Source organism: Natrix helvetica (assembly GCF_964273705.1).
Source record: "Natrix helvetica genome assembly, chromosome: 2".
NCBI lineage: Eukaryota > Metazoa > Chordata > Lepidosauria > Squamata > Natricidae > Natrix > Natrix helvetica.
This window is the reverse complement of record NC_138552.1, coordinates 293,351,715-293,367,242: the sequence shown is the minus strand read 5'-3', so window position 1 is coordinate 293,367,242 and position 15,528 is coordinate 293,351,715. Positions and strand designations below refer to the sequence as shown.

Sequence of the window (15,528 nt, the reverse complement as noted above, 5' to 3'; positions counted from 1 at the left end):
TTATTAGTATCCTTGACTATCACTAAGTGTTGTATTTTTTTATTCTTGATGAATGTATTTTATTCTCCTTACGTACACTGAAAGCATTTGCACCAAAGACAAATTCCTTGTGTCTCCAATCACACTTGGCCAATAAAGAATTCTATTCTATTCTATTCTTTTATTCTTGATTAATATATTTTATTCTCCTTATGTACACTGAGAGCATCTGCACCAAAGACAAATTCCTTGTGTCTTCAATCACACTTGGCCAATAATGAATTCTATTCTAAGAACAGGTAAAACAGGGCAAAACTTGCTTAACAAATGTCTCACTTAGCAAAAAAAAAATTGGACTCAGCACTGGATGGAAACTAATCAAGGAGAGAAGCAACCTGGAATTAAGGAGAAACTTCTTAACAGTGAGAACAATTAACCAGTGGAACTATTTGCCACCAGAGGTTGAGTATTTCGTCACTGGAGGTTTTTAAGAAGAGACTGCACAGCTCCCTGTCTGAACTGGGACAGGATCTCCTGCTTGAGCAGGGGGCTGGACTAGAAGACCTTCAAGATCCCTTCCAGCTCTATTCTGAGTCAATTGTCATAAATCAAGGACCCACTTTATTGGCCTAAAATCAAAGCTAATCCTCAAGCCCTACTACTCAAGTATATATATTGTTTGGGAGGGGATAAGGGCACAATTGGAATATATTGTATATCTTTTAGTTGTTATAGATCAGTGTTTCTCAACCTTGGCAACTTGAAGATGTCCGGACTTCAACTCCCAGAATTCCCCAGCCAGCTGGCTGGGGAATTCTGGGAGTTGAAGTCCCGACATTTTCAAGTTGCCAAGGCTGAGAAACACTGTTATAGATGAAGAAAATTAGGGGACTGGAGACTAAAACATATGAAGAACGGTTGCAGGAACTGGGTATGTTTAGTTTAATAGAAAGAAGGACTAGGGGAGACATGATAGCAGTCTTCCAACATCTCAGGGGTTGCCACAAAGAAGAGGGAGTCAAACTATTCTCCAAGGCACCTGAGGGTAGAACAAGAAGCAATGGGTGGAAACTAATCAAGGAGAGAAGCAACTTAGAACTGAGGAGAAACTTCCTGACAGTTAGAACAATTAATCAGTGGAACAGAAGTTGCCTCCAGAAGTTGTGAATGCCCCAACACTGGAAGTCTTTAAGAAGATGCTGGATAGCCATTTGTCTGAAAAGGTATAGGTTTTCCTGCCTAGGCAGGGGGTTGGACTAGAAGACCTCCAAGGTCCCTTCCAACTCTACTATTGTATTGTATTGTATAAGTATAAGGGTAGGGGAAACTGGGTCTCTGGAGTTATTATTTTTTCCTCTTTATTGTATTTAGATGTACTATATTTGCATTATTTGCATTTGGAAAAAAAAGTAACAAAAAAGAAGAAGCTAATCCTCAAGCGATCCCGGAAGCCTGTTCCACCACCTGACTTCCCCACTCTACATTTTTCTTCACTCTACCGCCCATAGTTACGCGAAGGATCCTAAAAGGCAGCCCGGAAGTCCCCTTCTGCCGCCCGCCTTTCGCCGCTCTTCCCTTTTCTTCAATCTACGCGTCCTTCGAACGCGAAGTAGCCAGTCCGCGCCGAAAGCCAGCTCGGATTGGCTGAAACGCCGCCTCGGCGGATATTCTACCCCCCGCGCCTGCGCCCTGAGCGCTTCTCTCCCCGGGTCCGGCTGTAAGCGCCGCTGTAAGGCTGTCAGCGCTGCTGCCGGTTGGCGGGGCGAGAAAGCGGCGGAGGGATGGTGGGCGGCGCGACCGTGCAGGGTCCGGTGAGCTTGCACGAGCTGCTTTTAGCCGGGGCTGCGGCTGTTTCGGCCCCGGCCGCTGCCGCTGCCTCGCCTGATGCGCCGCCGGCAGCCCCGGCTCCTGCGAGCGGCGCCTGCCCCGGGGTTACTACCCCGGGGGAAGAGGAAGAGGTCTGCGTGGTGGGCATCTTCGGCAAGACGGCGCTGCAGCTGGGCTCGGAGAAGGCGTCGCTGGTCAACACGGTCTGCGACCGGCAGGTCTTCCCTCTCTTCCAGCGGGAGGGCGCTGCGGGGTCTCCAGCTGGGGGGCCAAGCCCGGACCCCGTGGCTGAGTCCCCCCCTCGGCCTCCCTCCTCTTCCTCCTCCTCCTCCTCTTCCTCCTCCTCCTCCTCTTCCTCCTCTGCCAGCCCTTGCCAGGGCGACTACAACCACCTGCAGGCTTTCTACAGCCAGGAGAGCAAGGTGCTCTACTTGGTCCTCACCGCCATCAGCGACAGCCACCAGCTCTTGCAAGCTTGCAAGGACTTGGAAGCCATGGGGGGCTCCTCCCGGGCCGCCACAGCCGGCTTGGGCTTGCCGGCGGGCTCCTCGCTGCCCCACGCCGAAGCCCACGAGTTCTGGAAGCACCAGGAGAAGATGCACTGCCTCAACCTGCTCTACCTTTTCTCCGTCTGCCACATCCTCCTGATGGTGCATCCCAACTCCTCCTTCGACATCACCTACGACCGGGTCTTCCGGGCGCTCGACGGCTTGCGCCAGAAGGTCCTGCCCTCTCTCAAAGCCGCCATCAAGGACTGCCCGGTTGGCAAAGACTGGAAGCTCTTCTGCCGGCCTTGCCCGCCTCGCTTGCTCTTCCTCTTCCAGCTCAACCGGGCCCTGAAGGTGGAGCCTCCGCCGGGCCGGGGACAAGATCTCGGGGGCCAGTTGGAGAAGCCGGCCCCCAAGAAGCACTCCCCCAAACGCCGTCTCCAGCACGCCTTGGAGGACCAGATCTACCGCATCTTCCGCAAAAGCCGGGTGTTGACCAATCAGAGCATCAACTGCCTGTTCACCGTGCCGGCTAATCAAGCGTTTGTCTACATCGTGGCTGGCGGCGCCCAGGAAGGCGAAGATCCCATTGCCATCTTGCTGGAGCAGCTGAAAAACAACTGTACGGCTCGGGAGACCGACACTTCGCTTGGCTCGGGATTGGCCGGGCCGCGGCGGTACCAAATGATGCGACACGGGAGGCAGCAGTTGTCGTTTCACGCCGAAAGCAACGCCGGCGCCTCCGGGAGCAGCAGTTCGAGCTCGGGGCAGCTGGTGGATTGCACCTTAAAGGAATTCTTGTTCCAGCACGTAGAGTTGGTCCTTTGCAAAAAGGGCTTCGACGACAGCGTGGGGAGGAACCCCCAGCCGTCCCACTTTGAGTTGCCCACCTACCAGAAGTGGGTCGCCACTGCCCTGAAGCTTTACGAGGTGGCGATTGAAGGCAAGGAGAACGAAGCGTCCCCGGGTGGAGAGCTGACCTCCAAAATCATGGGCAGCATCAAAGTCCTGGAGGGCTACTTGGACATCGACACCAAGTTCTCTGAGAACCGTTGCCAGAAGGCCCTCCCCATGGCTCACAGCGCCTATCAGTCCAACCTGCCCCATAACTACACCATGACCATCCACAAGAGCCAGCTGGGTCAGGCCTTGAGGGTCTACAGCCAACACGCCCGGGGTCCCGCCTTTCACAAGTACGCCCTGCAGTTGCACGAGGACTGCTACAAATTTTGGAGCAACGGGCACCAGCTGTGCGAAGAGCGGAGTCTGACGGACCAGCATTGCATGCATAAATTCCACTTGCTGCCCAAATCAGGTGAGTTCAGAACCTTTGAAGTAGAAAAGCATGAAAGGATCTTGGAAACTCCAGCCATGCGCATTGCGGTCAGCTCTGTGAGTTCTGTATCCGTGCATGTATTTTCTTCTAGTTCAGGGGTGTCCAAACTTGGGAACTTTAAGACTTGTGGACTTCAACTCCCAGAATTCCCCAGCCAGCATGGCTGGCTGGGGAATTCTGGGAGTTGAAGTCCACAAGTCTTAAAGTTCCCAAGTTTGGACACCCCTGTTCTAGTTTGATGGAGTTTGTGGCTCTGTGAAGTCACAGAGCTTTTGCATTTCCCTTCAGGTTTCTAGTCCTCTTTGTTTTTCACAATACAATACAAGGTTGATGTAGTTCGAGGGAAAGGGGAATCTGTTATTCCCAAATTTTATTCCTCGTTAACTCTGAAAGTAAATATAACATTTCAGTAATTATATCATTATGTTAAAAAAAGAGCATACATTATTTATTTAGATATTTTTTATCCCGCCTTTACAGGTAGTTCTCGAGTTACAAACATTTGGTTAGTGATTGGCCCAAAGTCATTTAGCTGGCTTTCATGCCTAAGGCAGGACTAGAACTCACAGTCTCCTGGTGATTGGCCCAAAGTCATCCAGCTGGCTTTCTTGCCTAGGATGTAACTAGAACTCACAGTCTCCTGGTGATTGGCCCAAAGTCACCCAGCTGGCTTTTATGCCTAAGGCAGGACTAGAACTCACAGTCTCCTAGTGATTGGCCCAAAGTCATTTAGCTGGCTTTCATGCCTAAGGCAAAACTAGAACTCACAGTCTCCTGGTGATTGGCCCAAAGTCACCCAGCTGGCTTTTATGCCTAAGGCGGGACTAGAACTCACAGTCTCCTAGTGATTGGCCCAAAGTCATTTAGCTGGCTTTCATGCCTAAGGCAAAACTAGAACTCACAGTCTTCTGGTGATTGGGCCAAAGTCACCCAGCCAGCTTTTGTGCTTAAGGCAGGACTAGAACTCACTGTCTCCTGGTTTCTAGCCTGGTGCCCAAGCCAGGAGACCAAATTGGCTCCAATAATCTAATATTCAGGAATCGGACTTTGATCAACCGTCTGATTCCTAGTCATGTAGTGTGAGAAATTTTGTAAAGCGTAAAAAAGACGGATTGGATCTGGGAAATTCTCTTTGTTTTATGTTATGGACTGTGGTAAACCAACAATTTCATTCTGTTGTAGCTTTGTGGCAGCTGACAAATGGAAATGTGACAGTATTTTGTCTGGCCACCAAAAAAAAAAAAAAAAAGCATCACCTGGCCACAAAAAAATGCTAACATTTCATTGTTTGGCCTAAGAAGCAAAAGCATCCAGCCAGACGGTTGCAAAAGAATGAAACTGACATATTTTTATTCTTTCTGCCGCTTTCTATGTAGGGGAAAAAACAGAACCGGATCGAAATCCACCTGTGTTATATCATAACAGCCGGGCCCGATCGACCGGTGCCTGCAATTGTGGGAGAAAACAAGCCCCCCGGGAGGATCCCTTTGACATCAAAGCTGCAAATTTTGATTTCTATCAGGTAAATCCCTTTCTCTCCAAAAAAATAGAGATCCGTAACTGGCCCAGAGAAACACACTGTGGTCATCTCTCTTACTTCTGTATCTATGCATGCATTTTCTTCTGGGTTGGGGGAGTTTGTTGGTCCAATGGGTTTTCCAAGCTGGAAACTCAGAGCTTTAAGGTTTCTAGTCCTCTTTGTTTTTCAGAATACAATACAAAATTGATGTGACGTAGTGCGTGGGAAAGGGGTATCTGTTATTCCCAAATTTTATTCCCTATTAACTCTGAAAGCAAACATAACATTTCAGTAATTATATCATTATGTAAAAAAACATAAATACTTCAGTTTTGGAATGTAAAGTATGTAAGATGGCTCACGTTTCATAGGTCCCCGAAGCTCAACTTAAGCCAGGGGTGTCCAAACTTGGGAACTTTAAGACTTGTGGACTTAAACTCCCAGAATTCCCCAGCCAGCTATGCTGGCTGGGGAATTCTGGGAGTTGAAGTCCACAAGTCTTAAAAGTTCCCAAGTTTGGACACCCCTGGCTTAAGCCATATTTATTGTTATCATGGTTGGATTTAATCTGCCAAGCATCCCTCCCACAAATATCCTTCTCTTTTTTATTATTTTTAATTTACTTATTCGTATCCCGCCTTTATTGTTTTTACAAATAAACTCAAGGCATTGAATGTATCCAACACACCTTCATTTCCCCCATAACAACAACCCTGTGAAGTGAATTGGGCTATGAGACAGGAGTTAGGCAAAAACCACACAGCTGGCAGCACTACAACTCACCATCTCCTGATAATTGGCGCAAAATCACCCAGCCTTTGCACCAATTATCTTAAGCACTTTGTGCCTAAAATAGGACGAGAACTCACCAAGCTGGCTTTTGTGCCTAAAACGAGACTAGAACGTACCGACTCCTGGAGATTGAGCCAAACGCACCCAGCCGGCTTTCATGCCTATATTGAGACTAGAACTCACTGACGCCTGGTGATTGAGCCAAATTCACTCAGCCGGCTTTCATGCCTATATTGAGACTAGAACTCACTGACGCCTGGTGATTGAGCCAAATTCACTCAGCCGGCTTTCATGCCTATATTGAGACTAGAACTCACTGACGCCTGGTGATTGGGCCAAATTCACTCAGCCGGCTTTCATGCCTATATTGAGACTAGAACTCACTGACGCCTGGTGATTGGGCCAAATTCACTCAGCCGGCTTTCATGCTTATATTGAGACTAGAACTCACTTATGCCTGGTGATTGGGCCAAATTCACTCAGCCGGCTTTCATGCCTATATTGAGACTAGAACTCACTGACGCCTGGTGATTGAGCCAAATTCACTCAGCCGGCTTTCATGCCTATATTGAGACTAGAACTCACTGATGCCTGGTGATTGGGCCAAATTCACTCAGCCGGCTTTCATGCTTATATTGAGACTAGAACTCACTGACGCCTGGTGATTGGGCCAAACACACCCAGCCGGCTTTCATGCTTATATTGAGACTAGAACTCACTGACGCCTGGTGATTGGGCCAAATTCACTCAGCCGGCTTTCATGCCTATATTGAGACTAGAACTCACTGACGCCTGGTGATTGGGCCAAATTCACTCAGCCGGCTTTCATGCCTATATTGAGACTAGAACTCACTGACGCCTGGTGATTGGGCCAAACACACCCAGCCGGCTTTCATGCTTATATTGAGACTAGAACTCACTTATGCCTGGTGATTGGGCCAAATTCACTCAGCCGGCTTTCATGCCTATATTGAGACTAGAACTCACTGACGCCTGGTGATTGGGCCAAACACACCCAGCCGGCTTTCATGCTTATATTGAGACTAGAACTCACTTATGCCTGGTGATTGGGCCAAATTCACTCAGCCGGCTTTCATGCCTATATTGAGACTAGAACTCACTGACGCCTGGTGATTGGGCCAAATTCGCTCAGCCGGCTTTCATGCCTATATTGAGACTAGAACTCACTTATGCCTGGTGATTGGGCCAAACACACCCAGCCGGCTTTCATGCCTATATTGAGACTAGAACTCACTGACGCCTGGTGATTGGGCCAAATTCGCTCAGCCGGCTTTCATGCTTATATTGAGACTAGAACTCACTTATGCCTGGTGATTGGGCCAAATTCACTCAGCCGGCTTTCATGCCTATATTGAGACTAGAACTCACTGACGCCTGGTGATTGGGCCAAACACACCCAGCCGGCTTTCATGCTTATATTGAGACTAGAACTCACTTATGCCTGGTGATTGGGCCAAATTCACTCAGCCGGCTTTCATGCCTATATTGAGACTAGAACTCACTGACGCCTGGTGATTGGGCCAAATTCGCTCAGCCGGCTTTCATGCCTATATTGAGACTAGAACTCACTTATGCCTGGTGATTGGGCCAAACACACCCAGCCGGCTTTCATGCCTATATTGAGACTAGAACTCACTGACGCCTGGTGATTGAGCCAAATTCACTCAGCCGGCTTTCATGCCTATATTGAGACTAGAACTCACTGACGCCTGGTGATTGAGCCAAATTCACTCAGCCGGCTTTCATGCCTATATTGAGACTAGAACTCACTTATGCCTGGTGATTGGGCCAAATGCACCCAGACGGCTTTCATGCCTAAACTGAGACTAGAACTCACCGACTCCTGGTGATTGATATGACTCATTTAACAACCACCTTGCTAAGCATTATAAATTCTGGTCCCAATTGTGGTCATAAGTCGAGGACTTCATGTACCATTATTGTTTCCCTAAATTTATTTGCTGGAGAAGTCACATGGGGAGGCTCAAATTGCATTAATTACAGTTTGCTTTGCCCCTTCCAGGCTTGCGAGTGTAGTCCTAGTATAGTGATGGCTAATCTTTTTCCCATCGCATGCCAAAAGTAGGGGGAATGCAGGGGAGTCATGCGCAGGCGTGCCAACACCTATAATTCTATATGGGCGACACTCCTCTGCGCACATCCGTGCGCGACCCCCGCCCTCTCCCCCGCTTTTGGTATGTGATTGACTTGTTTTCCATTGGCTTTCTAGAAGCCTGGGGAGGGTGAAAACGGCCTCCCCCACCCCAGGAGGCCCTCCGGAGGGCGAAAAATGGCCCAATGCACAAACTGGAAATCCATTCTCGAACTTCCGATTTGTGCGTTGGGTTGTTTTTCGCCCTCCGGAGCCTTCAGGGAAGCCTCTGGAAGGCGAAAAACGGCCGAAAATGAAGGCCGAAGTCAGCTGGAGCATGCCTTATGTGCCCTAACAAATGGCTCCGCGTGCCACAGGTTCCCCATCACGGTTCTCGTATGTTTGAAACCTGCCTCATCCTTCATGCCGCCATTCTCTTTTCCTTCCCGTTACAGCTGCTGGAAGAGAAATGTTGTGGCAAGCTGGAGCATATCAACTTCCCCGTTTTTCAGCCCAGTACCCCAGATCCAGCCCCGGCCAAGAACGAGGCCTCCCCCAGCCCCCCCGAAGGGGAAGCTGAGAAGCTGAAGGAGAAGGAGCCCCAAACTCAGGGGGACAGCACCAGCCTCAGCTTAGCCCTCAGTCTGGATCAATCCACAGATAGTTTAGGGACCTACCCTGCCGATCCACAAGGTGGCGGCAACAACACAGAAGCTCATGGCGCAGCGTCCGAAGCGAAAGGGGAAAAGAGAGCCAGCTTGGTGGATCGGCAGCCTTCCACGGTGGAGTACCTGCCCGGGATGCTTCACTCCAATTGCCCCAAGGGTCTTCTTCCCACCTTCTCCAGCTGGTCTCTGGTGAAGCTCGGTCCCGCCAAAGCCTACAATTTCCACGCCGGCTTGGATCAACAGGGCTTCATTCTGGGCACCAACTACTTAATGCCCTGGGACATCGTCATCCGGACGCGGACGGACGAAGAGGGCGACCTGGATACCAATTCTTGGCCCGCTCCTAACAAGGCCATTCCGGGAAAACGGAGCGCCCTGGTCATGGGCCGAGGAAGGCGGCGGGATGACGTGGCTCGGGCTTTTGTGGGTTACGAATACGAAGATGCCCGTGGGAGAAGGTTCATGTGTTCGGGACCAGAGAAGATCATGAAAGTGATGGGCGGAGGGCCTAAAGAATCAGCCGTCAAAGCTCTCAATTCCGACATGCCCCTTTACATCCTATCGTCCAACCCAGGGAGGGGACTTAAGCCGCACTATGCTCAGCTGATCAGGCTCTTTGTGGTGGTCCCGGATGCTCCCCTGCAAATAGTACTCACCCCCCAGGTAAGAAGAAGGGCATGTAGAACCATTGAGCGTTGAGGGGGTTCTAATTGCATTCATTTACCGTATTTTCCAAAGTATAAGACACACCTTTTTTTCCCCAAAAGAGGGTGAAAATCTGGGTGCGTCTTATACACTGAATACAGCATTTGTGGCCTACCGAAACCCTGCGCCCCCCCCCTTTGCAAAAATGGACGTGCAGAGGGTTTGGGAGGCTTGCAAAGTGCTCCTGGGGGCTGGGGAGGGCAAAAATGAGTAAAAAGGGGGCCGTTTTTGCCAGCCCCCCAGGAGCACTCTACAAGCCTCCCAAAGCTCTGCATGCCCTTTTTTTTTTTGCCAAAAACCAGCTGTACAGAGGGTGCAGGGAGACCTGCAGAGTTTTTTTATTTTATTTACCTCTTCAAAATCATGGTGCGTCTTATACTCCGGTGCGTCTTACAGTCCGAAAAATATGGTATCTTATCTTTTTTAAATTTCATTTACTTATTTGTATCCCATCTTTATTGTTTCTGCAAATAACCTGAGAGGTGGCAAGCATAACCGGCACATCTTCCTCCTCCTATTTTCCTGTAACAATAATTCCTTAAGTTTTTTATTTATTTCTTACAAACATATCACGGTGTGATTAGTGTGGCGCCTGGGTATCAAATATTCAAATACAAATAAAAGCTAATAGCGTTAGTCATAGTTATTATCTTCAACCAACATATATTTCAAATAACAATACATATTTATATAAAGTTGAGAGGGGAGATCAAGTTAAGCTCTTCAATGCAGGGGGGCAGCGTCCTGACGCCCCAGCTTCCTGAAATTCCTCTGCTCCCTTCCATTCAAACAAGTACACCTGGCAGCTTTCGCCCTATTTACACCCGCTCTCTTGAGTTTTCCGCTCCCAAGAGACACGGGGGCGGGCAGGGGGCGATTGCACAGAGCACCTTGTTTTGCATGCCCAGCTGGTCAACTCCCCCAGCGCCGCCAGCTTCTTTAGTGCACGGTGGCTGACGGCCGTGTGTGTGTGTGTGTGTGAGAGAGAGAGAGAGAGAGACAGAGAGACAGACAGAGAGAGAGACAGAGACAGAGAGACAGAGATTGTCCTGTCAAAGAAATTGCTGCTGCTGCTACCTGTACTACTACTACTACTGCTACTGAGGCTGCAGGACTGCCCGTGAGAGGAGGAAGGAGAACTGCGGGCAGACCGGCAGCCTCAGTAGTGGTAGTAGTAGTAGTAGTACAGGTAGCAGCAGCAGCAATTTCTTTGACAGGACAATCTCTGTCTCTCTGTCTGTCTGTCTGTCTGTCTGTCTGTCTGTCTCTCTCTCTCTCTCTCTCTCTCTCTCTCTCTCTCTCTCTCTCTCTCTCTCTCTCACACACACACACACACACACACACACACACACACACACACACGGCCATCAGCCACTGCGCACTAAAGAAGGCTCTGCCCGGCTGCCTCTTTCCTATGCTCCCTTCCCACCAGCGACTCCGCTCAGCAATCGCCCCCTCTCCGCCTGCCCGCCCCTGAGTCTCTTGGGAACAGAAAACTCGGGGAGCGGGTGTAAACAGGGCGAAAGCTGCCAGGTGTACTTATTTGAATGGAAGGGATCAGAGGGATTTCGGGAAGCTGGGGTGTCAGGACACTGCCCCCCTGCATTGAGGAGCTTAACTTGATCTCACCTCCCTGACGGCGGGAGAATATTAACGATGACAAGCGGTGGATCTCTCCCCTCTCCCCCCCCCCCGCCCAGCATGAAGTTCTTCTGGGATAACGCAAAGTAAGTCCGAGCTGAGGACGAGACGGTCACAAGTGGCCACAGCAACCCCCTGCCAATTCGAAATGGCTGTGCTGAGCACCGTATGATTCTTGTTGCAAAGAACTTGCTTTCCAGGCAGCAGGATTGGCTCTCGCGATCTGAGCCAAATTCCTAAAGGAGCTTTTGCGCGCACGCTCTCATGATGCCTGCAAATCCTACCCCCTTGCCTCTTCTCCTTCTTCCCAGCCCCGCCAGTCTAGCCTGCAAAGCCCCCCCCACCCCCCACCCCCCGGCACCTTCCATTCCATGCTGCAAAGTTTCGACAGCCCCCTAAACGCTGCAGAGCTCCACTTCATGGCATATTGCAAACCTCCATCTTTCTCTCCCCCCCCCACCACCAATACCACCGCTTGCCATAGGTTCGCCATCACTGTTCTAGAATCTCAACATCTTTTCTATAGCCTGGTGACCAAAACTGAATGCAGGTCTCTAGATACTAAACTAATTTACATTTAATGTGTTTTATGCAAAAAATGAAAGTTGCTTCTTTCTCCTCTCATCCAGGTGCAGCCAGGGCCGCCTCCTTGCCCTATATTTTACCCAGAGAAGCAAGAGATAACTCTGCCTCCCGATGGGCTGTGGGTCCTTCGCTTTCCTTACGCTTACGTCACGGAACGCGGCGCCTGCTTCCCCCCGAAGGAGAACAACCAGTTGATGAATTACAAGGTTCTTCGAGGGATCCTAAAGGCTGTTATACAATAGACTTTGCGATCAGAACTGGTTCTGCAATTCTTGGGTTTACTATTATTATTATTATTATTATTTTTAAATATATATACTGTATTTTTCAGAGTATAAGACACACTTTCCCCCCCTAAAGGGGGATGAAAATTTGGGTGCGTCTTATACAGCGAATGTAGCCCCACCCACCTGCCACCCCTCACCCTTTGGCCTCTGCCTCCCAGCAATTTGCCTCCTTGCAGCAAACAGAAAAGAGCCTCTTTCAACTTCAGCAGAGCCTGATTTAGCACAAGCAGCTGATTGTAGGTTAGATCAGCCTCCCCGACCATCAGCTGTTTCAGGCTGCAGAGATTGCAATTGCCTATTGCTTCCTCCACGCAACCGACTTTCGGTCTCCGCATCCCATTTTTTGGCTCCGCGCACCCCATTTTCGGCCTCTGTGCCCCATTTTTCGCCCATTCCGACCCCCACTGCTCAGAACGGGCAAAAAATGGGGCATGTGATGGCTGAAAATGGGGCACAGAGGCAAAAAATGGGTTGCGAGGAGGCGGCAATACGCTATAGGAGTGATGGCGAACCTATGGCACGCGTGCCACAGGAGGCACACGGAGCCATTTGTCAGGGCACGCAAGACTGAGTTCACCTTTTTTTAAAGCCATTTTTCGCCCTCCCCAGGCTCCAGAGGCTTTATAGGAGCCTGGGGAGGGGGAAAAGAGCTCCCCCGCGCCCCCTGAAGGCCTTCCGGAGGCTTCATGAGCTTCCCTGAAGCCTCTGGAGTGCAAAAAACCGGCCCTACGGGCAAACCGGAAGTTCAGGAACGGACTTCTGGTTTGCTCAGAGGGTCGTTTTGACTGCTCCGGAGGCTTCAGGGAAGCTTCCTGAAGGTCCCTGAAGCCTTCGGAGCGCTTAAAACGACCCTCCAAGCAAACCGGAAGTGACTTCCGGTTTGCTCGGAGGGTCGTATTGAGCGCTCCGAAGGCTTCAGTGAAGCCTCCTGAAGGTCCCTGAAGCCTTCGGAGGGCTTCCGGGAGGGGTGGGGGAGGCTGTTTTCGCCCTCCCCATGCTCCTATAAAACCTCTGGAGCCTGGGGAGGGCAAAAAAGCATGCAAAAATGGGGGGGGGGTCGCGCCTGTAGTCTGCGCATGTGCACTGGGGGGGGTTGCGCATTGCATTATGGGTGCAGCACACCTGCAAACGCCCCCCCTGCGCTCACCCCACATGGCACGCGAGCCAAAAAAGGTTCGCCATCGCTGCACTATAGCAATCCCTGCAGCCTGAAACAGCTGATGGTCGGGAGATCCAACCGACAATCGGCTGCTTGTACTAATCAGGCTGTACTGAAATGGGCTGTTTGCTGCAAGGAGGCAAATTGCTGGGAGGCAGAGGCAGATTTTTTCCCCTTGTTTTCCTCCCTAAAAGCTAGGTGCGTCTTATACTTCGGAGTGTCTTATACTCTGAAAAATACGGTAATAATTCTTTGCCTCTTCACCCAGCTGGAACTGAAATGATGGATTTTGATTGCATATAGCTGGTGTGCTTGCAGCAATCACTGGTTTAATTGGGCAGAGCCACCGTGCAGGGCGGAAAAGTGTTTCAGTATTGATATGATGTGTTTAGTGCGAAGTCGGGATATAATCGTGGGTACGTCAACAGTATAGCAAAGTTGCCAAGCTCTTGTTGATCGTAATGAAGGAAGAAAAAATTATAATAAAACCTTTGTTTTTCCATTGTTCATCACAACTGTTCCACTTTATTTCCCAACAAAACTTGATGGCTGGGGAATTCTGGGAGTTGAAGTCCACAGGTCCTCAAGTTGCCATGGCTGAGAAACACTGATATTCAACGTCTATGGAGTTTCTCAGTCATCCGGGTCGGGGTTGTCCTGAAAGCGCTTTTTTTCAAAAGGCAACTGGACTTGTTTCGTTTTTGTTTTTGAAGACAATTCACTTCTCATCAAAAGAAGCTTCTTCAGCTCGGACTGGATGGTGGGGAATGGAAGGATTTATACTTCTTTTAGACAGCTGGTCATTTGCATCTTATAGAGAGCCTCTGAGGGCCACCTGGAGGTTTATCTGTCTCCTCTGAATAGTGCAAATGGGTATGGAGCCTTCTTGGAACTGTTGAAAGCCCTCTTTCAACTGAGGGGGAGGGATACGATCCCATCTATCTCCAGTCTACACCATAGTCCTTTCAGCAGTTCCAAGAAAGCTCCACACCCATTTACTTTTATTATTTTTTATTATTATGTATTAGACTTGTTAGCCGCTCCCTCTCCACGAAGGGACTCAGGGCGGCGTACAATAAATAAATCACATGTTACACAATTAGACATTACACGGAGGAGGTATAAAAATCACCACAACAATTGTTACAATACATACAACAATAATAATAATATGATTAAAAATTAAAATACCCCAATTTAAAATGTAAAGTTTAAAATTGCCAGGAGGATTAGAGATAGAACTATAGTTGAGCCAGGCCAGCTAGTTGGAAAAGGTGGGTCTTGAGTTTTGTACGGAAGGAGCGGAGGTCGGTAGTGATCCTAATGTCGGAGGGGGAGGTCATTCCAGAGGGCTGGGCCCATCACAGAGAAGGCCCTGCTCCTGGGCGCCGCCCTTTGGCACTGCTTAGTGGACGGCACCCGGAGGAGTCCCTCTCTGTGAGAGCGGATTGGTCGTAGGGATGTATGGGGCAGGATGCGATCCCGCAAGTAGCTAGGTCCTGTGCCATGGAGCGCTTTGAAGATGGTGATCAACACCTTGAAACGCACCTGATAGACCACAGGGTCTCAAGTGACCCTGAGGACACAGGGAAAACCTCCAAGTGGCCTCAAAGACTCTCTAAAAAGGCTGCAAATGACCAGTTGTCTGCAAGGAGTATAAATCCTTCCATTCCCCACCATCTAGTCAGAGCCGAAGAAGCTTCTTGGATGAGTAAGGTTTTACATTTAGGCAACAAAAACGAAATGCACAGGTACAGAATAGGTGGTACCTTGCTCAACAGTAGTAACTGTGAAAGGGATCTTGGAGTCCTAGTGGACAACCATTTAAATAGGAGCCAGCCGTGTGCAGCAGCTGCCAAAAAAGCCAACACAGTTCTAGGCTGCATCAACAGAGGGATAGAATCAAGATCACGTGAAGGGTTAATACCACTTTATAAGGCCTTGGTAAGGCCACACTTGGAATACGGCATTAAGTTTTGGTCGCCACGATGTAGAAAAGATGTGGAGACTCTAGAAAAGTGCAGAGAAGAGCAACAAAGATGATTAGGGGACTGGAGACTAAAACATGAAGAACGGTTGCAGGAACTGGGTATGTCTAGTTTAATGAAAAGAAGGAGTAGGGGAGACATGATAGCATTGTTCCAATATCTCAGGGGTTGCCTCAAAGAAGAGGGAGTCAAGCTATTGTCCAAGGCACCTGAGGATAGAACAAGAAGCAATGGGTGGAAACTAATCAAGGAGAGAAGCAACTTAGAACTGAGGAGAAATTTCCTGACAGTTAGTACAATTAATCAGTGGAACAGAAGTTGCCTCCAGAAGTTGTGAATGCCCCAACACTGGAAGTTTTTAAGAAGATGTTGGATAACCATTTGTCTGAAACGGTATAGGGTTTCCTGCCTAGGCAGGGGGTTGGATTAGAAGACCTCCAA

General features: G+C 49.5%; 1 protein-coding gene across 1 annotated transcript; it reads left to right on the top strand.

Annotated features, from left to right (window-relative positions):
* The first annotated feature begins 1,663 nt into the window (after nucleotides 1–1,663).
* On the top strand, nucleotides 1,664–13,606 carry SMG8 (SMG8 nonsense mediated mRNA decay factor). The gene is made up of 4 exons (XM_081944858.1): nucleotides 1,664–3,609; nucleotides 5,007–5,152; nucleotides 8,510–9,385; nucleotides 11,698–13,606. The coding sequence occupies exons 1-4, from the start codon at nucleotides 1,761–1,763 to the stop codon at nucleotides 11,893–11,895; spliced, it is 3,069 nt and encodes a 1,022-aa protein (XP_081800984.1). The 5' UTR covers nucleotides 1,664–1,760; the 3' UTR covers nucleotides 11,896–13,606.
* Nucleotides 13,607–15,528: the final 1,922 nt, after the last annotated feature.

Bases quoted from the DNA above. Each gene is read 5' to 3' on its own strand.
- SMG8 (XM_081944858.1), top strand. From the start codon at position 1,761: ATGGTGGGCGGCGCGACCGTGCAGGGTCCGGTGAGCTTGCACGAGCTG. The intron at 3,610-5,006 runs GTGAGTTCAGAA...CTTTCTATGTAG, and splicing joins CCACTTGCTGCCCAAATCAG to GGGAAAAAACAGAACCGGAT. The intron at 9,386-11,697 runs GTAAGAAGAAGG...CCTCTCATCCAG, and splicing joins AAATAGTACTCACCCCCCAG to GTGCAGCCAGGGCCGCCTCC.